The sequence below is a fragment of the Trachemys scripta genome, chromosome 4 (assembly GCF_013100865.1).
Source record: "Trachemys scripta elegans isolate TJP31775 chromosome 4, CAS_Tse_1.0, whole genome shotgun sequence".
In the NCBI taxonomy this organism is placed as follows: domain Eukaryota; kingdom Metazoa; phylum Chordata; order Testudines; family Emydidae; genus Trachemys; species Trachemys scripta.
Genome location: NC_048301.1, coordinates 108,629,921 through 108,654,462, shown reverse-complemented (window position 1 = coordinate 108,654,462; position 24,542 = coordinate 108,629,921). Strand labels below are relative to the sequence as shown.

General features: G+C 41.3%; 1 protein-coding gene across 6 annotated transcripts in view; it reads left to right on the top strand.

Annotated features, from left to right (window-relative positions):
- AP2A2 (adaptor related protein complex 2 subunit alpha 2) overlaps positions 1-24,542 on the top strand; it is a 102,383-nt gene that overhangs the window by 11,044 nt on the left and 66,797 nt on the right. For all 6 annotated transcript variants that reach the window (XM_034770327.1, XM_034770322.1, XM_034770325.1 and 3 more), the window contains exon 2: positions 18,938-19,006. In XM_034770327.1, coding sequence (XP_034626218.1) covers positions 18,938-19,006 — 69 coding nt within the window. The remainder of the gene's footprint in view (positions 1-18,937; positions 19,007-24,542) is intronic.

The window sequence follows — 24,542 nt, the reverse complement described above, 5'->3', positions numbered from 1 at the left end:
GTCTCTGTCAAAGTAACTTACTGCCATTAAAACTAAGACAGCCCTTTCTAGAGCATGGCATAATGCAATGAAGTGGTATATAAACATCTTCTGATATAATCCTGACACATAGTGTGCCTAGCTCCTCTCTTGATTTGGCCAGTCAGTTTAATTTTAAACTTGACATAAAATGATCCCATCAAATGTGCTTAAGTTGTGACCTGATCCAGATTCAGACTTTGAATCAAATGAGAAGTTACAACACTCCAAAAAAGGTAAATATTTACATCTGTTTTTCTTCCCAAACCAGAAACTCAAGTTATGCAAGTTATCCACACAGTCTCTTACCTTCTTTGTCCCCTGCAGATATGTTTAACAGTGCAATTTTAAATGTTCGCTCTTGTTTAAATGTAAATTTTAGTGGTGACAACTTGAAGAAAATTCAGATAACTTGCTTGATATACTGACAAATGCCCGGTCATTCTACAACAACTACAGAAGTTAAATTATAAGGATGATTTTGTACTACATTATAAAGCAGGGGGAGGGTTCTTAAGAGGATATGTGTATCTATCACTGTCTGGTTGTAGCTATGACTCCTCACCCCCTCTTGATTGCTAATAAAAATGGAAGTTAAAGTTTTCTGTGGAAAAAAAAAATAAACAGATTACAAACAACTTGTTGCCCAAAACAATGCTTCTACTCTCTTCCTTTGTCTGATTGGTCTTACAGAATCTATTTTAACTCTGGATGTGATAGGTCTTATGATTTAGGTGATGCAAGGTATTGAGTAAGAAGCTCTGAATAGAATAGTGCTACATCTTCATTTCATTAATAGATTTAACAATAGTAGACAACAAATTATGTCACATCTAAGGAATCCAGCTTTAGATCACATGGCCTCTGAAATGTGTGTTTTACTAAGTTTTGGACCATTTCATGGAGACCTAGATTTCCAGTTCAAATGGAAATCAACCCATCTGATTTCAGAACTGTGGGATAATGTAGTTCTCCTTCAGAATCCAAATACTTTTAATGTGTTTTAAGGGCTTATGTACACTGTGGGGTAATACACTGTAAGGGAGGGTGATTTCTAAAGCGCACTAATGAGCTGCGTTTTACTTGGTCCATGTAGACTCTACTGGAGCGCAATAAATGTTCTCTAGCATGCATTAATGTAGTATTGTTTCATACAGCACTATGTTACAGTGCATTAGACTAGGGAACCTGTAGTGTGCTCCAGTAAAGTCTGTGTCAACCAATTAATGCACAGCATGTCAGTGCTGTTGGGAAGTCACTTCTCCCTCTCCCCCACAGTGCATTACCCCACTGTGTAGACAAGCTCCAACTCTAATATATTATTGCAACACTCTGTACTCTTGCCACAGCTATCTTTGCAAATGCTTGCTGTTCTTACTACAATTGTTTCTGAGATGCAAGAGTTTGTCTTCCTATAGTACATTGATTCTGTTGCTCAGTTATCAGAAACGAGGCACAGTTGGAGAGAGTAGCATTTCAGCTACTTAATCTTGACAACTGGATCTGACATGCTTTTCCTGCAAAAGCAACATTCCATCTGTTTGGTAAGGGTGCTAATGGTGAACAGTGGTGCTGAGAAGAGCTGCTGAAGGGTTTTTACCTTAACTGATCTGAATAATGTAGGTAAAATAGTTAAGTTTGAGTTAAATTTGTTCCTCCTTTCTTAGACCTATTGGGCTTCGGCAACATGTGGCTGTACAGGCCAATGCTTTAGAAATAGCTATCAGCACTTTAAAGGCACTCCTGGGCAGGGCGGCGGTTGGGGGGGCAGTATTGCAAGACTGGCTTCATGCTTAGAATCGTCAAAATAGGTTTCTTAACCATACACAGAGACATTTAAGTTTAACAACACTTACTTATCTCCCAGCCACACAACTCTTCCAAATGGAACTACTAATCTCCACCCTGAAAGTGAAGACAGTTAACAGCCATATTTTTGCTATGGAAATTTATATTCCATTGCACTTCTTTAAAGTGCACTGATAACCCAACCCAAATACAGCACCATCTTGATGGAATGTACCTAGACAAGAAAGTGAGAGCTGTTCCTTGAGACACAGGAAACATGAGACTTCCATTGAACATTTTTAAATAAGTTGTTTCTCTTGAATTTTTTGCTTAATGTACAATCCAGGAAAAAAATGCCAACAGCTTGTTTTTAGGCATACTTTGTATCTTCTGATGCTATCCCCTGTGTCTCCAGATGCTGCTCATACTTTTCTGTCTTTTTCAGGCTTTTTTTTTTTTTCCCCAAACTTCTCCCCAGAGTTTAGTTTTAAACCTAGATTATCTGTCCCCCACCAGATTTCATACATGCATTTTCCCCCTACCATGTGCTGAAACGGGACAGGTGTCAAATCCCTTCAGGACACTGTTTTTATACCCACCGTGCCTTGAGAATGGTGTTCCTCTGTGTCTGGTTTGCACATGGGAAAATGGGCGCAATGTGGAGGAGAAGCAGAAGAATGTAGACTGGATTAGGGGAGTGCACACTGAATTTTCCCTCTGGCAGAAGACACCAACCCAGTGTGTATCCTTTGTGGTACTCACCCAGGGGCTACCACAGTCAGTGGAAGTCATTGGTAGAACTGCTTTCAAGGAGCTGGCAGTGGGGAACAGTGTGAGGTACAAGCTTCTCACAGGATCCTTGAGATTGGCCAGTTTGGGACCAACCTACTCCTTGGGTGGAAAAAGAGAGAGGAACTCATTGAGGTGAGTAAAAGTCTCCTTGAAGAGATTTCACTCCTTCCTGTGAAATAGCATGCATGGGAGGAACAGGGCTTTAGTGATCACATATTTGCCTAATTAACAAAAGAGAGACTGGCTGTATTTCAGCTGCAGCGTTAACTTAGGTTTACACTTGAGTATCTTTGAGTGAGTAGCCATGCTGCAAAGTAATGTTCTACCCGTTTGTGTTAGCAGCTGACAAGTTGTGCTAACTCGAGCTGTAGGGCACGGTGGTGCCGGCGTCCCCCGTATGGGAGACCTCTGTGACATCGCGGTCCTCACGCACGCCTTCCGCCTCCTGACGTGCCCGGACGCCAAGGTGAAGAACATTGCAAAGACCGCCCTACACGCCGCCACCAAGAAACGAATCTGCAGACCTCCCTCCTACCGAGATGTGGCCACCTTCCTGAGCGGCTCCCTGGACGGCGACTTCGCCCAGGACAGAGGCGATCTCGCCTCGCTGTGGACCCGCGCCTGCAATGCCACGCGCCGGCTGGGAAAGCGACTGGGCTGCTGCTGGGAATGGAACAAGGAGCGGCAGGAGCTGGGAGTCCTAATACCGCGGAACGGAGGACAACATCATCGTCAGCCCCGGAGCCAGAGGCGTGCTGGAGAGATCCCTGAAGGCCACCGTCCACGCGCTCTACGTGGACACCCTGAAGAAAAAGCCGGACCAGGGTAAAGTCTTCGAAGTAACCAGCAAGTGGGACTCCAGTAACCACTTCCTCCCCACAGGCAGCTTCACCCGGTTCGCCGACTGGCGGTTCATTCACCGCGCCCGGCTGAATTGCGTCCCGCTCGACGGTGCCATCCGCCACGGGAACTGGGACAAACGCTGCAGGAAGTGCGGGTACGTCAACGAAACCCTGCCCCACGTCCTCTGCTGCTGCAAGCCCCATGCCAGAGCCTGGCAGCTACGCCACAACGCCGTCCAGGACCGTCTAGTGAAGGTCATCAACCCGCGTCTGGGAGAGATCGCTGTCAACCGCGCCGTCCCCGGCACCGACAGCCCGCTGTGCCCAGACATCGTCGTCACGGACGAGGTTGGAAAAAAAATCATCCTGGTCGACGTAACGATTCCGTTCAAGAACAGGACCCCGGCTTTCCGCGAAGCCCAAGCCCGCAAGCTCGAAAAATACGCTCCCCTGGCTGACACCCTGCAGACTAAGGGCTACAAGGTGCACGTCGACGCTCTGCTCGTTGGGGCCCTGGGTGCCTGGGACCCCTGTAACGATCGCGTGCTGAGGACCTGTGGGGTGGACCGTCATTACGCACGGCTCATGAGACGCCTAATGGTCTCGGACACTATCCGTTGGTCCCGGGACATCTACATCGAGCACATCTCCGGCCACCGCCAATACCGAGAGTGAACTGGGGAGACCTCGTGCACCCACACACACCCCTGCTGGACTTTATCCCCTGAGCCCTGAACCCACCAAACCTAACTGAATCCCACCACGTGAGGGTCACCCCATCCCCATTACCCAGCCCACTTACTTATACCCATGACTGTCTCTACTTCCTATATGGGTGATAGACCCTCACTGCTTATCGACTGTTTCCTGATCCCGCCCACCGGTTACCCACCCCTCATTGTGGACATTGCAGTCTGTATATACTATGTGTGCTGCCCAACCCCAAAACACCAACATACCCCTACACTCTGTATGTTACCCCCAATGACCAATAACTGACGCTTCAAACTTTCTGTATCATTTATTTTTTAAATATGCCTCCTGTCAGGCTAGCCAGTTCAAGATAAAAGCACCACCACACTGAAGCTGCAGGTTCTTGTGTGTGAATAGGACTCAAGTTAATGTGAACATTCAAGTTGCAACTCAAGTTAAATTTGTAGTGAAGACAATCCATCTGAAAGCTTTCCCAGTTTTTTAAATACTATGTCTATTAAATGATTTAGTCTTGTAAAAGATCACTTTTGCTTTCCTCTCTTTCTCTGCCTATCTTTTTTTTCTCAGTTTTCCTCCTCTTTCCTTTTAATGTGTTCTCTGCTTCTCTTTCTCCTACTGATTTTAATTTTTAGTATAATAGTCTAGGGGTCTAGCAGAAGCAGTAAAAATTAAAGCTCATTTTACTCTGATGCTGCCAACAGCACTAACTAGGAACAGCAAAACTAGAACTTGCATGATTCTCCTTGGGAGATTAACCTGGAGAGGATATCTGAAACATAACCTGCATTTCTGAACAATAATCTTCAACTGTTATAATTTTATCCTCCTTTTGTCCTTTCCTCATGAATTCTGAAGATTTTGTTTCTCAGTGGATGCTTACTCATTAGGGTAACAACTTTAAGAGCAAGCTTTGAGCCTGAATCACTAGCATCTATTTTATAACACAGCTAAAGATTTATAGGGGTTTGATGGACCTACTATGTATATCTGACTCCTCTGCCCCCCCCCAACTTTGTTGCAGTAAACTGTATTATCATCATTATCTACTGGCTTTGAAATATGAGGCCTGATGGACCAAAATCTGGGCCAAGTTAACAGATGCTTTTGTGGACTGTTACTGAGAAGATGCAGCTAAACTACACTAACTTCTGTTTTAATCATGTCTGAGCATGCTTATTGTCATCCCCAAATTCCTCTGAAATAGGCAAGTTTAGAAACTGCAGATAAACAAGGAGAGTACATGGGCAAAGCCAGAGTACTTTTCATAGCTTCAGATGGCATTCTGTAAAATAATCTTTTTGGAGTAGTGTAATAATGTAGCATTGATCATAGAGATGTTGCCATACCGTTTGTAAGAGGCTACATAATCGTATGAATGTGTTTTGCTACAGAAATGTGACTACTTAATTGCTGATTAGCGAGGGGGGAAATAATTTATTGGTGAATAATGCAGAAGTGCAAGAGTAGAAGCTTTAGGCTGTTTTCATCGGGGTGTTTCTTTCTTGAAGCTGTGATTTTTGCAGTAGGAATGAATGTTTCCTTAAATTAATCTACCAGATGGAGTTCAGATGTCCTAAAAATAGCCAGATTTGAACTTCTTATGGTAAATTGGTTTCTCTGGATGTTGGAAAAGTTGTACACGTAAGTGTTCAGTGTGGGAGCATTACATTCTCACTGGAACTAGGAATTCTGTTACATAGACCAGATTGTGGCATATCTCACTTGTGATGATGCACTAGGTCCCAAAACAGTAGACATTTCAACGATCTCAGGAGTAAAAAGCAAACACACTGTTTATAAACTTGCACTGAAATATTATGTGGGTCATAATTTTCATATATGGATAACTTTGTGCCATTTGTGTTTAGTTCAGTTCTCGCTGTCTTTCACTGGCTATCACAAAAGCAGACTAGAGGATATTGGGGTTCTTTCACTGGAAATAATATGGACCAGTGTAAACCTAAGAGCTTTCTATTGATCTGAATAAGCTAGCATGCTAGTCCCCATCTGTTCACTCGAGTGTTTCCCAAAAATGAAGTGGAAGACATTTGGCACCACATTTGAGGAAAACAGGTTAGAAAAAGAGGAAAGGACTCCTCTTATTTTGGACAGAAATTCATGGTTATGTGTTAGCACATATAAAATGCCCATCATCATAGTCTCTATTAGATTAAACACCATCAGCAACTATGACAGGTTTCAGAGTAGCAGCCGTGTTAGTCTGTATCCGCAAAAAGAACAGGAGTACTTGTGGCACCTTAGAGACTAACAAATTTATTAGAGCATAAGCTTTCGTGGACTACAGCCCACTTCTTTGGATGCATACAGAGTAGAATAAATATTGAGGAGATATATCTCTGTATGTGTGTATATATATCTCCTCAATATTTATTCCACTCTGTATGCATCCAAAGAAGTGGGCTGTAGTCCACGAAAGCTTATGCTCTAAATTTGTTAGTCTCTAAGGTGCCACAAGTACTCCTGTTCTTTCTATCAGCAACTATGTAACTACCCTACCTATGAATGCTACCTGCTTAGGGCAGGATTTTCAAAGGCACCAGGTGCCCAACTACCTATTGTGCCTTTGGAAGATCTGCCCTATAGCTGTTCAGAAAAAGAGGACTTTTTTGGTCAAGCTTACTCCCTGCAAGGGCAGGATGTAGTCTAATGATTCAGGCCCTAAGAGGACATTTCTATAACCTACTACACTTAATATATTAGAAAGAAGTCACTTGCACTGCATAATTTTGTACCTGAACAAAACTTAAGTAGAGTGTTTTGTTTTTGTTTTTTGCATGGAGGTTTACTACTTTGTGTAGGTGTCCTTGTTCATTTGACTCTGGCTCGAACATGTGATAGACACTAAGAGATCTGGGACCAGTTTGAATTCATCTGAAGGGAACGGTATGTTAGGATGCTTGCCCATGCTGTTACTGACAAAATCAACCATCCCAGATAATCAGTGGGATGTACCCCAAGTTCACACTTATACCACATAAGGGTAGGCATGCTACAAAGAAGATAAGCACCTTGCAGGCAGCTGCTACAGGGTGCTATAGGTCTGTGTAGTCTGTCTGTCTGTTTTTTTTTTTTTTTTTTTTTTCTTCACCCTGCTGTGCCAGATAACCAGCTGCATGTCGGATTAGGGAGAGGAGGAGGGTGGAATTGACATCATACTTCATGAAGTTAATGACATTCTCTGTAGGGAAGGGCTAATCCTTACTGTAGTTTTGGCATCAGTGTTCTTCCATTGCTGATTAAAAGGAATAGTTTTCACAGTGTATTGGTGCCAGAACTATACAGAATAGCAGATCAGCAGAGCATACAATGGGTACTCTAACTACAAATTTACCTGAACCTTTCCATCAAAGTGCAGAGTTGCCATTTAAAGGCAGGTGAAATGAGTAAAAATAATTTTTATTTATTATACTAAAACTTAGTATAATAGCCATGCTGACATCAATGAGTTACTGCAGGGGGAGTTTTTAAAGCCTGTGTCCACTGTCAGTGGGGATCAGGAATTCAGGACTTCCTTGTTTTCAATCCTGTGCTTGGTTCACGAGACCATTCTGCATCATACTTTTGAGTGCCTTTCCTTTGGCCCAAAAATCACATTAACTGGTCAGCAGAGTATTTAGCTGAAATGGAACTAGTCTCGGAGTGTAATTCTGTGGGCAAGTTGATTGAAATGACACCCCCCTTACCTTTCTTTCTTAAAAATCTGTGGAATCATAATTTCAGTAGTGTCACTCTGCAGTGTGGTGGGGGAACGGGAACTTACTGCCTTCCTTTCCTCCCGCCCACCCGGCTCCCAGGTCCTCTAGTTGGTGGAAATTTTGATAATATAATTTCATTGGAAATGGGCCGAGTTGGGTATTATTCGAAAGTCCTTTCTCCCATGAGTACAAGGGTACCAAACAAGACAGACCTAGACCAATTATGTAGATGTATATTTTAGAAAATATTTAAAAATCAACATCTTTTAATTATACTTTAATACAGGCATGTCAGACATGCAGCCCTCACAAGTTAAATTGTGGTCCTCTGCTGACAGCACTGTTACCAGTTAATGCTCAGAACATGATGCCTGGTGACTTTTTTTTAATATTCTAGATTACTATAAATGGAATGAGGGCTTCAAGTTGATTTGCCATCTTTGGCAGAAAAGAAGCATATTAGTAGTTTTGATTATCACTTTGTTTATTATGCCAAAAGAGTTGTAATGAGGCACTGGATAAAATGTCAGCACCCAGCCATAAATTAGTGAAATCCATCTGTAAATGGTATGCACGTACATTACATAACATAATTACAATCCCTAAGCAATTCATTATGGAATCCTTGTTTTTACTTGGGCCTTTATCATTTTTAAGGCATCAGTGGGCAGACAGAGTACCAACTAGTAACTAAATCCTTGGAGAGTACTGCTGCAGAGGCCTGGTTAAAAACAGCACTCAATGGCACCTTATGTGCCCCCATAAACTGAATTTGGCAAAATTGGAAAGGCAGTACATTAGGCATTAGGAAAAAGTTGAAGATGCTGGGACAGATGCCAGCTGTGGGCAAGACTCGTCTTATGCTATGTCCTTGGCAAGCATTTTGAGAGGAACACCAGCTTCTTCTATAGGCTCTGTCATCTACCTATTACAGTTAAGATGGTGATTCAGTAAGATGCAAATCAAAGGAAGGTAAGCAGAAATTCAAAATTATTGTGGTGTTCGGCTGAATGCCAACCATAAAGATCACAAAGTAAAGAACCAAAACAGTATTCATAATATCAGAGTAAAAGCAAAAATGTCCTACTACAAATATCTTAGTTCAAACCATAGTCCAGTAATAAAGGTTGTACATAAAACATCCTGGTGTTCAGGGTAGCTGTCTGCATCTAATATTTTCTGGAAGCTGCTGTGATTCTGTATTAGTTTGTTTAGGAAATAAGTTGTACAATCTGTGGAGAACTAAATGGCAAAACAGCCCCCAGATAGGCCTTGTGTGTGTGATACAATCATTAATCTTGATTAATGAAGCCTTTACCATATATAGTGTATATTCAAAGCCAAAGCTGCTCCTTGGCACCTCTTTCTTATGAGCAACAATATTAAAGCTAGCAAGTTTGGATTAGAATTTCTACCTGCAGCATGTGGACAGTTTTTTAGATAAAGTACTGACTTCAATTCCAGTGCCTTTAGCCTTCTCTTCAGGAAAGGAAAATGTGCATCTCTTTGAGAACTGTAGGATATAGCTGTTAGGTTATGTAAGCTTCCTAAGAACACTCCCTCTTAGCAGAGAATGAGCTGCCAAATTAGGGTTAGTGGGTGCTTAAAGTTGCATCTCCTTGGAGGGTTCCATCTCTGCAGATAGCTATGGAGGAAGTTGCCTGGGCACCTAATTAAGGAAAAGGGGTTCCAGTAAAAACCATTGGGTTAGGAAAAAAACTCCCCCTGCCTCCTAGAATAGTACACTGCAGAGAGCAATATCTTGGGTTCCAATCAAGGTCTTCATTCTAATTCTTAAATCCCATAGAACTTTCTTCAGTTAGTTCTTAAACACTCTAAAACTTTCTGTAATTAGCTCTAATTAAGATCATTACTGGTCACTAAACTCTACTTTCCACACTCTGGAGTTAATCTGCATTTTACTTTGTTATATATAATGCATTTAATGTCATATCTAACCAAATTCAGGTGTTGAGACTTGCATTGTTCAGCTTTACAGCCAAGTTTATTAGATTCAGTAGCTGGAGCCACCCCTGCACCAAGATGTACCTCCTTGCAGTTGGTGATTAAAGAAAGCATTGGAAGGAAAAGAGCTGTTCTTAAACATTCTTAAGGCCCTGAAACACCTTGCAGCCAGATAAGCCAAAGCCAGTTGGAAAAACAAAGGAAAGATCATAAGAATGAATGGCTTTGTGCAGCTGAGAATGATCCATCTGTATTAGAGCCTGCATGTGTGCACCTTGGGCATGAAATGTAGCATGAGCAATTTGCGTTTGTCCATGAAATGCATGCATTTGCTTAGTGTGGCAATGGCAACAACTAACCTTACTGGAGCAGCTCACTTATTTAGTAAGTATTATATTTTGATTAGTTTATTATTTATTAAAAACTCTGTCTCAGAACCCTGGTTTCTGCCAAGCTGATGTCATAGATCTGAAACGTCCTCTAAACGAATAAACCAAGAAGGATCAATTCATCTCTTGTCTAACTCCTCCCGTCTCTTCTGCTCTACTGATTTCTAGTAAATCTAGCTAGTTCAGATTAGGCTGTTTTAGATAATTATAATATTTATCTGATTGTGGGCTTATTTACTGTAAAAAAATAATCAGCTATTTACAGTAATTCTCATTCTCAAAAGCATTGTTTTTTGACCGCCTGTGTTCTTCAGTGGTTTTATAATTACCCTCCAGCTTCTGGAAAAGAGGTGGTAATCAAATCTAATAGTGCATTGGTGGAGACTGAACACATTGTATGTATTGAAGGAGGGCGGGTGGCAGGCTGTAAACTGTTAAATTCTAAGTCTGGTAAACTGTCAAATCCAGTTAAATAACTGATTTGAAAGTATAAAGGATGCTGTTTGCCACTCTGCTGACTGAGGTGCTTGAGTTGACTAGTGTTAGTTCTCTCAGGTACTGTTCTCGGATGCTTTGAAGACGTGCAGCCTCAACAACACTCCCGCAACATCTGGATGTTTGCTTAGGCATTGAAGCAAATGCTGAATCAATGGATACTACAGTAATCAAACAGCAGGCCCACTTATATAAAAACAATTTGATGTATATGGTTAAATCACACAAAGATCACTTCTAACTTCCTGATAGTAATACCTAAATACAAAGGTCTCGAGCTACTCTTGATCTCATTGGTTGGCTTGGACCTGTTTCAGTAGCTTGTCCTCCAGAGACATGGACCTTGGTGAACTTGAGCTCAGAGGCACGTCTAACCACTGGATCACCCCATTTAGCAATTACTTACTGTGATGCTGTATCCATCTTTTGTCCATGACAATTGACTTGCTGGCTTTCCTTTTCAGCTTCAAATCTTGGGGTAAACCTAGAAACTAGGAAGACTGCAGTAACTAAGTGTGAGGGAGAGGATGTACTCTGAATTGACATGGATACCCTTTACATTCCTGCTTTGGCTGTGCTTGAGTCTATTCTTCTTTTCCTGCACAGAAGTATTTCCAAAGCCCATGCAATCATAATTCAGCAGTTCTAACTTGCTTGGCTTTGCAACACTAATATTCTTGTAATATAGTTTTTGTATGCAATTTCTCTCTCAAAAAAAGAGAAATTTAATGGCAACTGTAGCAACACACTTCCATGTGGCATTGGTAGGGTTTGAACTCTGGGCTTTCAGCGCTGCAGCACAGCTTTCTCTCATGTGAACTCAAAAACAAACATAAGCTGGCATGAGGAGTAGATCCTCCTCCTCTAGACCAGCTATAAGCAGAGGTAAAGCGGTGGGTTTAATAAGCATTTTACAGAAAGTATCATTAAATGCACAAATCTGGTAAATTCTGTGAGGCAGCATGGCTAAGTGCAGAGACTTTGATCTGCCACATTTAGAGGTGTGTTTTACTCCCAATCCTATTTAACTTTTGTGAGGCATGAGACCCTACTCACTAATTAAGAGTTGCGATGGGTACCCAGAGACTATCAAAGCAGTGCAGAGAGTTAAATGCACTGTACTGATGAAATGTTAAAGGATTTCACTTAAATCTTAATTTCTTCACTTTGTCAATTTTTAATCTGAACAGTAGCAAGATCTTCTAGTTCTGAGTTGCATGAGCCACTAAAGTGAAAGTTGATTGCAGTAAATTTAGAAAAGTTGCAGAAGGCACAACCTGCTATCTTTAGTTTTGAGTGTAGTAAGCAAAAGCAGCATATTTATGATCTTGTGGCTGTTCTCAACCACAGCTGAAGCTGAAGTAGTGGTACAGCTGTAAAAGGAGTAATGCCAGGCAGACATTTACTGTAAGCAGCAGCAGTGGAGCCACCACTTTTCACTCGAGCCACAATAATTTACTGTAGTAATCTGAAAAAAAAAATACATTCAAAAGCAAATCCTGTGCCTTTTTTGATGCCATGAATACAGAGGGTTCCCGATATACATCTCCCCCTTACCTGTTTCGGATATCTGTCGCTCATCAATAGGGGGGGAATCTGTTCGATTTACGTTGGTCTAGATCTGCATATCATTGCATTGATTGGGACCGACATGAATTGGAACACGTTCCCCTATTGTACAGTACTGTATTTGCGTCCTCCGGCCACATTCAAGGCTTATTACCTACAGAGGATGTTCTCCCTGCTGATTAAGGAGATGGCAGGTGAAGGAAAGTCCAGTATAAAGGAGTTTTGGAAGTCCTACAATATCTTGAACGCCATTTATACATTGACGCGTCATGGGAAGAGGTCACTTCACAATGTACGAACGGCATTTAGCGCTGTGCATGGCCAGATGCTGTCCACCGCTTCATGGGATTTGATGCCGTTCCTGGTCTCAAGCAAGGAATTGTCAAGTTGGCAAAGGATGTCTGCTTCAAGGAGGTGGAGGAGGATGATGTACAGGAGTTGTTGCAGTCTCTTACTGAGCAGCTGACAAACGAGGAACTAATTGAGCTGGACCAACAACAGATATCCAGAGAAAGCAAGGACGATGATGACGTAGAGCAGGAAGCCAGGAGTGTGACGACAAAGAATCTCTCCCATTTCTTTGGATTGCTGGATGAGATGATGGAAATCTTACAGAGAGGTGATCCTTTTCGTGAATGGTCTGCCAAAGTCTCCAGGGCTCTCAATGATGCAGTGGCTTGCTACAGGGAGATCTATCGTTCAGATTCATGCAGGAGAGCAGATGTCGATAAAATCCTTTAAGACTTCTGCAACCAAAAACCCAGCCACAGAAAAGCCAACCCAAGAAAACCTAGTCGCCACCCCCTACCTAAATTTCGTATAATTGACCGTGTTTTATACTATGTTACTGTTCTGTATTTACTGTATTAAAATGTTCGATGTTTGAACGGTATTAGTAGGGTTCTACATTATTTTATTCTATGTTTTATGTGTAAAATGTGTACTGTATAACCTGTCAGTGTAAAAGGGTACACTGTTTAGGCGAAAAGAGCATTGTCAAAGGCGAGTGTGGTGAAGTTGTGAATGCATTCCTCCCCCCTCCTCCTTATTCCATTATTTCTTTATGGAGAAAAATTCCCTGGTATATGTCATTTTGGTATCCATTGCCCTTTCCAAAAACGCAACCCCAGTGTTTACAGGGGATTCCCTGTATGATACATTCCAGGGACTTGTTCTTTTGGCTTTGAGCCTTCTCAAGCAAGATGCAATCTGGACACTTCTAGCTGAAGTTAATAAAAGGGAATCCTCCAAAGGCAAAGAAAAACATGCCTCCATGCTAAATTTGATGTGTGTATTATGTGTGTATTTCTCTCAGTTGCCTGGCTAGTATGGATTTAGAAGCCGATGAATTCAAGTGACCTTTTGTGAAGATGGCTTACTGGACAGTTATTAAATGGTGTATAGCTGAAAAGCAATTGCCTAGTCCTTATCTGTAAGAAAAAACAGGGAAGGGACTGCAGTGTCCTACTCTGCAGAGCAGCTCATTTTACAAAAATACTACACTAGTTTCCAACAAATTCATGAAGGAATTACTGATTTTATGTCCAAGGCATTAATGTAGCTGAAATCATCAAAATATGTTGACCAAGAAGATGACTTGGGGATTAGTTATGAGTTTGACTGTTGCCGGCCCTCTTACATGTGGAATACAGTAAATACTGAAGCAACTTGTTGGTAGTATAGACAGAGTTGCATCAGCTGCCTTGTTTGTGTTTTATTAATCTCCGTCTGAGAAGACATTTCGTTCATCATACTTTATGGCCTGGAACAATTTATATACTTTGCCTTAGGGCAGGTTTTTGGCTACTGTTGACAGGGTTTTATATAAATTCTGGACTCTGCTATATATTTGTGGGTACATTGACTTTTTAACGGAAACGTTAAGGATTTGGGAGAGTTCTAGCAATGTGTAGACTAGAAGACTGTGAAATAGCCATTTTTTTCTGCTGAGAATGTAGTCTGGTAGGTTTTCTTTCCTCCCCCCTTCATGCATTTGTGATGCCAGCAACCCTTGAAGTATTTTGGTCCAACTTTCCTTATGCTTAGATACTTTTGTAGTCAACTGCCTCTAGAGAAATAAAAACCATTTCCTAGGCAAGAGTCCCAATAGGTAAAAAGCCTTTTTTGAAGTATTCTTTAGGGGCAGGGAAGGATAGCTTTTTGTGGTTAAAGCATCAAACTTGAAATTAAGATCCTGACTCCATCCAGGCTCTGAGTGAGACCTGGAGCACATAATTAAATCTCTTGTCTCAATTTCTGTATCTATGTAATGTAAAACCCACACACGCATTTTTTGTATTGTAATGTTGATCTTAAATTCTGTTTAAAGTGGGGTGAGATAGTTTAAAGATGTTATAGAAAGTGTTCAGTTTCTCTAATCTTAATTACACATATTCCTAAATATTCTGCTATCAAGTCTTTATTTTGCACTTCTCTTTCTATAAAAGCGTAGTAGATTTGCCTACACAAGAGCAAGGTATTTATTTTCTTCCTGCTGGCTCTCATAGAAACAATAAATGTAGTGATATCTCGGACTGATGTCGGTGTTCAGTGGTGCCTAGTTATCTAGATGAACTTTCAAAGGAAGTGCAAAATCTCTTGTGACTCAATGATTCAGGTCTTAAAGGTCAGCATTTTACTCTTCTCCTTTGTAAAAGATAAATGGTGCGCCAGCAGCTTTTTGTCAGTAGTCACTGAAATTTACATGAATATTAGCTCTTTGTTTTAACACTTTTTCCACAATTCTGGTTATATGGAAACAAGTTGGATTGCTGAAAACAGGACCACGTAACTAAAGACCAAAAGCCTTCTCTACAGGAGGGTTTCTTACTAGGGAAATTTCAACACAATTCAGACTTCAATACATAAACCCTTAAAATATTCTCATTTGTTAGTTGCCATATTTTAAAATTATTGTAACCCCAGTTCCTTAAATCATTTTCCTCTCACACCATCCTGTCTTTGTTCTTTCACTACAAAAATCCCAAGCCTGTTCTTAAAGGTAGTGATTAGGTAGGGTTGCCAACTTTCTACTCTCTCAAAACTGAATATCCTTGCCCCGCCCCTTTGCAGAGGCCCCACCCCAGTTCCATCCCCCCTCCCTCTGTTACTCACTCTCACCATCCTCATTCGCTCATTTTCACCGGGGTGAGGGCTACAGCTGGGGGTGTGGGGCTGGGAATGAGGGATTTGGGGTCCTCTGGGCTGAGACAGAGTTGTTCAGAGGGCAGTAGGGGGATCAGGGCTGGTGCAGGGGGTTGGGGTGTGGGAGAGGTCAGGGGCTCAGGCTCTGGGTGGTGCTTACCTCAAGCAGCTCCTGGAAGCAGCGGCATGTCCCCCCTCCAGCTCCTATGCGAAGGTGTGGCCAGGCAGCTCTGTGCACCGCCCCGTTCACAGGCGCTGCCCCCGCATCTCCCGTTGGCCGTGGTTCCCCGCCAGTGGGAGCTGCGGATCTGGCGCTTGGGGCAGGGGCAGCGTGCGGAGCCTCCTGGCTGCCCCTTTGCTGGGGAGGGGCGGGGGCATGCCGCTGCTTCTGGGAGCCACACAAAGCCAATGTAGGCAGGAAGCCTGCCTTAGTCCCACCGCACCACTGACTGGACTTCTAATGGCCCGGTCAGCAGTGCTGACCAGAGCCGCCAAGGTCCCTTTTTGACCGGGCATTTCAGCAACCTGGCAGCTCTATGGTTAGGCCATTATTTTGGCCTACCTAATTGTCCTCCTGCATTGTTGTGCTGTTTAATGGAAGCATTCCCTCCCAACGTTTGCCTGGACTTCACCAGGATTTTGGTGCATAAATGGGGCTAGGTGTAGCTTCTTTGTAAAGCACTCTGTATCTTACAGAATGAAAAGCCACATAATAACTCACCGCTACTACAGTCAAAATGGCAAACAGAACCTTCAATGGGACAAGTAACATTACCTAGTTGTTGCTACACTTTGCTTTATATACTTGTGTTTTGTTTACCCTTTGTTGGTACAGAGTAGGAAAGCACCAGTGCACATACTACTCATTCTGTGCTTTCATTATTCTAATGTAATAGACAAGGCCATCTCTAGACGTTGTGGTGCCCTACGCAGCCCCCCCACGGGTTGGGGGGCTGGCCTCAGGCCTCCGGTGGGGGTGGGGGGGCTGTGCTCAAGGTCTGTGGGGGGCAGGAGCAGGCTTGGCGGGCAGGGGGGAAACACTCCGCCGGCTCGTGCTGGGAGGCGGGACATGTTGGGGCTAGGTCGCCCCACTTCCTGCTGCCCGATGATTGCAGGGTGGGCCCAACCCCGCACTCATGGGGCAGCGGGAAGTGGGGCGACCTGGCTCCAGCCTGTTCCGCTCTGCTCCCCTGGCTCCCAGCCTTGCCCAAATTGCCCCATATTTCCTGGTGCCCTACGCAGCTGCGTAGTTTGCATATGGGTAAGGACGGCCCTGGTAACAGATGTATTGATGGCAGAACTGAATTTTCCTTTAGTCTTAATCACTTTCAGGTATTTGCAGAACCTGTAGTAAAGCTCCACAACTTTTTTAGTTCCTCTGAACCTTGCATTTAAATAAAAGGTAAAAAGCTAGTTTGAATTGTATTGGCCCTTGGGATTCTACTAACCTCTAAGGCCGGAGTATCATTGGAAACCTCCTCCTGGCCCTAGCTCCCTCACCTGCACAACCAGTTACCCTGGGTATCTCCCCTCTGTCTGTTGTCTGGATACGTTCTTTTGCATTACTAGTTATTGCCTTCCTTGCTGCAAAGGGAGTTTTTGATGCTCCACGTGGTCAGCATTAAATTTGTGGCACTCTTGAAAACTAGTGAATTGTGCAATAAACTGTGCAGCAATGTGACTACAAAGAAAGCATGGGCCCTGGGTCAGGGCGTTCTAGCTAAATGCACATGAGTGAGGGCAGGAGTAGTGTTGGCTACTGCTGCTACCTGGAAATCTGAAGCCCCAAGCAGCCTTCTAAATGTGAATTTACGATACAAATTGTTGGCCCACGTCTCCAGTGAAAGGAGCTGAAATGGTCTTTGTCATTTCTTCCATTTGCTTTCCTTCACATGCAAGCATTACCTCAGTCATGCCTTGGTTAAGTCTCAGCCAGTTGATCGTAGGGAGTAACTAAAGTTGAAGTGAATACAATACTATAACACCATGTACTTGTTTGATATTGTTGAAAGACCGAACCCAAAAGCTAGTATACTGATTGCTGTGTACAGTTATGTGTTTGTGAAACTTAAATTATTTTGTTTGGGGTAGACAAATGTATCATCACCTAAATGTCAAAACACAGCCACTTTCTCTGAATGTGTCTGTGTATTTTTTTTTTCTCCTCTAAGGAGAAAATATTTGACTTATAACTTTTTTTTTTTTTTTTTTTTTAAACAAGCATTACAAAATGAAATCTAAATACTCCTTTGACAGCTGGTAGAGCAGTTTCCTATTGCTAGAGTGTAAATGCAAGTCCTCCCACAGCTATGCCTTGCTGCTTTTGTAGGCAAGTAGTATATTGGCTCATCATCAACATGCTCCTTTTTAAAGTTCTTTATTCCTGTTCTCATTAAGCAAGCAGGCTGCTGCAGAGCAGAAAAATGCTGTGCAAGCTCCAATGATAGTAAAGCAAACTCATGAACTTGTCGTGTCATTAGACTGTAAGGAGCTTCAAAGCTTTTTTTTTTTTTTTTTTAATTTCTTTATTTATGCTATAAATGTTCAGGGCCGCCCAGAGGGAGGGGGGCAAGTGGGGCAATTTGCCCCCGGCCATACGAAAATATAGTATTCTATAGCATTGAAACTTTTTTTTTTATGGAAGGGGCCCCTGAAATTGCTTTGCCCCAGGCCCCCTGAATCCTCTGGGCGGCCCTGTAAATGTTTGATCAAAAGAACAATGATATGGAAGTATGCAAGTTAAAGATAGGGCACACAAGCCTACTGATCATTAATGGCCACTTAATAACAAGAATTTAAGTTTAAATGGTTTATTTTTTAAGGACTTCAGGAGTAATGGTAGAAGGTTTTAAGACCACAATTGCTCGGTAACTGAATTGCTCAGGGAGAGTTCAGAGGGTAAAATCAAACTATTGACTAGATTTTAAAAATGAGTTAAAAGTTGTTTGTTACACACACACACACACACGTTCACGCTCCAATTTGTGTTTTACAGTTTCATTTTTCTATTTCTTATATGTCTGATCTCATTTCTCCCCCCCGCCCCACATTTTGTAAAAGAGCAGCACACATATGAAAACTCTATGCAATTAAATTATAGGTAACCCTTTCGAAAGCACTGACTTCTTATTTTGAAAATTATGCCATGCATGATTTTTCTTTTAATAGGTTAAAAATCAGACTTCTTTTTTTTTTTTTTTTTTTACTTTTGGCTATTTGTCAAATACTCTGAAGCTTTGTTCTTGGGACACTTTAATGTGGGAGAGCAGAGTGATAAGCCTTTTTTTAATTAAAAAAAAGGCTTTCCATTTCCCCAGAAGATGTTAATGTACTACACTTGGTGTTCACTTTGTAGTCTATTATTGCTGTGGGGGGAAAAAGATTCTACCAATGTCTCCACTTTTAGTGATGAATGGTGAGTTGAAAAAGCTGTGCTGAAAGAATTGTAGTCAGATTAGGAGCTGTTTGAAATGCTGAACCTTGATGTAAATTGTCTTGATTTCAGGCAAAAGCAAAGAAGCAGAGATAAAGAGGATAAACAAAGAACTGGCAAACATTCGGTCAAAATTTAAAGGTAAGTGTATTTTAAGAACCTTCAAATCTTTACCTTGACTTTTATCCTGTACTTTATTCTCTCATCTCATCATGTGATAATTTTCTTTCTTTATTGTCTTTCATTTTTCTTTGTTCTGGTCTCAAGTGAGCAAAATGCTAATGTTATCTATCAAATATAATACTGAGAACTGAGCAGTTGTCCATTCTAAATGATCTGTCAACCTGTGAAAGTCCATGTCAGAGGATGTTATGAAAGCCAAGACTATAACAGGGTTCAAAGAAGAACTAGATAAATTCATGGAGGATAGGCCCATCAATGACTTTTTAATGGGGCTTCTAAAATTAGATTCAACATAAGCAGTTTTAAATTTTAATATAGTAATATAATGTGAGCAATACTAAGTATTCTTATAAAATGAAGACTAGAGAACACTTAGCTTCCATGCTGTGTAGTGTTAAAACTATACCTCAAGTGTATATTTAATACATCATATATACCTATAGTTGTAATCTCATCCAAGATTACTAAACGTTCTGAATTTAAGTGTGTGGTTTGTGCAGTTACTAGTGGCCGCTGCAATTTCCTAATGAAGTGTTTCACCAGCGGTGTCTTCACTCAATAAATGTTTATATTGACTTGTTATACTGAGTGAGGGCTGCATATATTTCAATAGTAATGTGTAGTAGGGTGAAAGCTGTCTGCATCTTCAAATTTACTATATGGTAAACCTGTTAAGATTTTTCTCAAAAGCTCCCCAAAAGTCTTGTATTCTCTGTCACAAATAGTGCTATTTCTAATCCGAGTGATCACTTGTTCACTTAGACTTTGTCTTAAAAACACCACCCCTTGAACGACAAAAGTTTTGCTGACGAAAAGCACCTGCGTGCTCCCAGCATAGCATTTTCATATGCCACAGGCCTAAGTGAATAGCCAAGAGATCCTGGTGTGCACATTTTACTGATCTGCCTGCAGTATATTTCAAACTTAGTAGATACAGCACTTCTGGGCTCTGCTCTCTTGATAACCTTGCAAAAGTCCAAAGTTTTGGTGTATTTAAAACTGCAGACACAGCGGACTTAAATTTGTTTAGCTGGGCTGTTTATTTTATCAGGCAAAGTCTCTAGACATGAAGCATCTTGTTAGTAAAATATGTTGGGGAACAAAGAGACGCTAGTTCACATGCTAATTAACAGACTTCTTTTGCAGAAACAAGTGTCTAGGGAAAGTGATACAGGTGGCTTCTAGAAGAGAAACAAATTAACATTAACAAATGCAAGTGATACTAGACACCACACACGTTTTTCTTCATAAACATTGTACTGATTCAACATGATACTGATTATCAGAGATGTCTTCAAACTGATGAGAATGTTTACTGCTTTTAACTGAAAGTTTTAATAATCAGGCAAAGTTTTCACAGTTCACAGCAGCTGCTGTAATTTAAATATCTTCTGAATTGGGTATTTTGCAGCCTAAGGCCTTGGCTACACTTACCCGCTAGTTCGACAGCTGGAAATCGAACTTCTGGGTTCGACTTATCGCGTCTAGTCTGGACGCGATAAGTCGAACCCGGAAGTGCTCGCCGTCGACTGCGGTACTCCAGCTCGCCGAGAGGAGTACCGCGGAGTCGACGGGGGAGCCTGCCTGCCGCGTGTGGACCAAGGTAAGTTCGAACTAATTCGAACTAAGGTACTTCGAACTTCAGCTACGTTATTCACGTAGCTGAAGTTGCGTACCTTAGTTCGAATTAGGGGGGTAGTGTAGACCTGGCCTAAGTGCAGTATTTGGTGAAATGGAGCAGAAACGTGCACTGCAGTGACAGTACATCAGTGAAATAATTTTCTTCAATGAGAAGTAACAATCACAAGATTGCATTATATTAGAGCATCAGACCTTTTTATCTAATACTAATATGTTCTGTACATGCCCAGACCTAGAGGTAAACGATATCGGTATAATAGGATTGCTTCAGTCTCCAAAGTCTTGTCTACAATTATTGATTATGGTGATATTTCTGTAGACTTGGCTAAACAGTCTTATACTTTGTCAAGACCATTTGCTTTGACCCTTATCTGCAGTAATACTATCATTGTCAGCTATGGCACTGGTTATGGTGGTGTTGATGCAGGTACAGAATGTGGTGTATAGGCAAAGCTCTGAGTATTTATGATTATATTGCTCCCCCTCATAAAGCCTTGGTATTGTCCTAATAGCCACTTTACAAACTGACTTGCAGCAGGTTCTGTGCAGATAATGGCAGGGGGGATTAGAAGTATGTTCTGAACTTCATATAATTACTAGGTTATAATGGTCCAGATAGCATGGTTGGATGCTTGGCTTACTCAGTTCATTGACAATCTGTTCAGTGTCGGCATAAATCCTGTTTGATGTGAGGTTTTGCACAGCCCACCATATTGCTGATGTAATCTCATACTGTTCTCTCTATTTGTATATTAATGTGACTTTTCTAAAAATGGCACATCTTCTCAGCTCTTCACTCCAGCTTCTGCAGGGGATCAGACATAACCATGCCATATGGTGTTGGCTAATGTTTGTGACTAATAAAGAAATATGTAACACAATGCTAATCAACAGTCAAATTTTCCCTAACAAGCTATTTTCAAATATTAAAGTTTGACTCTACTTAATTAAGTTGAGAATACTGTGCCTCTTAAATTTTTAACTATTCTAACATTTTAAAACACAAACTAGAACTCAAATCATGGTTCTAAAATCCACTCAACACCTATTCTGATCATGTATCCCTACTAACCTTTTACCTATGAGCTAGACATACTTTTACATGCTTACCCTATCTAGATTTCCAGTGTGGGCCACAGACTGCCACCATCTCTACTCTCTTCAGTATACTGCCAGCTGAACAGCCCACCTGCTATTTATGGGCTCTAATCTCATGTCAGGCATGATAACCTCTTTCAGATTATCCATCCTTCATTCCAAACACATCTTCCTTTATCCGTCATCCCATGTGGGGCATGGAGTTCAGGAACCTGATATCTCCTTATGTGGCTGGAAAACTAGCTCTAGTCAGTGGGCATGGCCCTTGGTTCTCCATATAGTTCAAAGATCTATTTTTAGCATGTTTACAATGGTACTATTCGGATCCTGGAATACCCTGTACATTGAAAGAAGGGAGGCTTGACTTCTGCTTTAGGGACAGAGGCTCACTTAAATATCTCCACTGTCTAAGAAACGTCCTCAGTTTCTTTTAGAGCTAGTCAAGAGTTTTTTATTAAAATGTTAGTCAGACTTTCTGGCCACATCTACTTTATTTAAATATGTACAAGAAGAATCTTTAACTTTAATGGATTGCACATGTGACTTAAGGTGCAAGTATCTCTAAACTCCCTTGAAATCTATAACTTGATGAATGCCATTCTCTGGATTTTTTTTTTTTTCTTCAGGTGCACAGCACTAGTGCACTATCAAGGAAGCAAACAAAACACAGCTTGCACTGCAGCTCCACTAAAATAACATGAAGGGTGGGGAAATCAGTGTTTTGGGAAGAGGACTAAATCAATAGGTGAAATTTACTAAGACATTACAAATTATCTTAATATTCTTTGTCACAGAGCCACATAAATGTAAGTCTTCAGAAATAAGCCAATTACCCACACAGCTCAAGTTAATTTGACTGATTTTTTTTTTTTTTCCCCCCCCAAGAGTGGCATTCAAAAGCCTACATTGTTACTCCTGCAAGCTTGTTTTAATCACAAGAATGAGAATTTAAAAGTTGCTGTTTTGACATTTGAAGCTGGGTCCCAACCCACACTTCTCTCTGTAACTGGCTTTTTTTTAACAAATGAAAAACTTAAAGAGCATATGTTGATAGATAGCATATGGGATAACTGTACGCATTGCAGGATACCAGATTACACTTTGTTAGTACGGCTGCTTTCTGCTAGTGGAATTTCACTGAGTCGTTAGCATTGAAGGTCATTACATAAACATTTACAATTCCAAAATGTTAATGTATTGAAGTCCTTATTTTAAAAACTCTTTCCCTCATAAAGCTGACTGTTCCTCAGTTGAGGATTTTTGGGGACTGAGACTCTCTCCTTTTCCCAATATCAGCTTTTTAAAAATCTGCCACGTTTCTGTGCAGATTGAGAAAATATTAATTACAATGACTTTCCAGGAAAGCGTGAGCATTGTGGCTTGTGGTGTGTTTTTTTTTTTTTTTTTTTTTTTTAAGCTATTTGTAGACCAGTTGTAGTTCTACAGCTGCTTGTATGGAGCCAAATTTAAATTTAAATTAATGGAGATACCCTATCTTCTAGAACTGGAAGGGACCTTGAAAGGTCATCGAGTCCAGCCCCCTGCCTTCACTATCAGGACCAAGTACTGATTTTGCCCCAGATCCCTAAGTGGCCCCCTCAAGGATTGAACTCACAACCCTGGGTTTAGCAGGCCAATGCTCAAACCACTGTTTGAGTAGCAGCCGTGTTAGTCTGTATCGGCAAAAAGAACAGGAGTACTTGTGGCACCTTAGAGACTAACAAATTTATTTGAGCATAAGCTTTCATGGGCTACAGCCCACTTCCTCGGATGCATAGAATGGAACATATCTTGAGGAGATATATATACACATACAGAGAGCATGAAAAGGTGGGAGTTGTCTTACTTAATTGGCTTTTCAGAGTTGGTAAGAGAAAAAACTTTTGAAGTGATAATCAAGATAGCCCAGTACAGACAGTTTGATAAGAAGAGTGAGAATACTTACATGGGGAGATAGATTCAATGTTTGTAATGGCTCAGCCATTCCCAGTCTCTATTCAAGCCTAAGTTGATTGTATCTAGTTTGCATATCAATTTGAGTTCATCAGTTTCTCGTTGGAGTCTGTTTTTGAAGCTTTTCTGTTGCAAAATTGCCACCCTCAGGTCTGTTATTGAGTGACTAGACCGGTTATAGTGTTCTCCCACTGGTTTTTGAATGTTATGATTCCTGATGTCAGATTTGGGTCCATCTATTCTTTTGCATAGAGACTGTTCAGTTGGGGCATTGCTGGCACATGATGGCATATATCACATTGGTAAATGTGCAGGTGAATGAGCCCCTGATGGCATGGCTGATGTGATTAGGTCCTATGATGATGTCACTTGAATAGATATGTGGAGAGAGTTGGCATCGAGCTTTGTTGCAAGGATAGGTTCCTGGGTCAGTGTTTTTGTTCAGTGGTGTGTGGTTGCATTACAAACATTAAAGACTTACAAAGTTAAGTCTTCCTCTTGTTGCTATTATAGAGTTTTCATGTTGGCATTTCCCGAACATTGAACAGAAATGGCTTTCTAAAATTAACTTGAGTTGTGCAGTCTGCACTGAAATTGCCTTTAGCTAGCCCTGATCCATATTATTTATATGTTGTAATCTCCCCTCCTCAGGGACATTTTCTGCTGGTTAACAAAAGTGTCTTTTATTCTGAAAGCAGAGCTTGTTAATTGATGGAGGGAAACATAGATAAGTGAATGTCGTTGTGGAACAGGGCTTAAAATTCTTAAAATCTTTGTATCACTGTGGCACTTTTACTTGGCC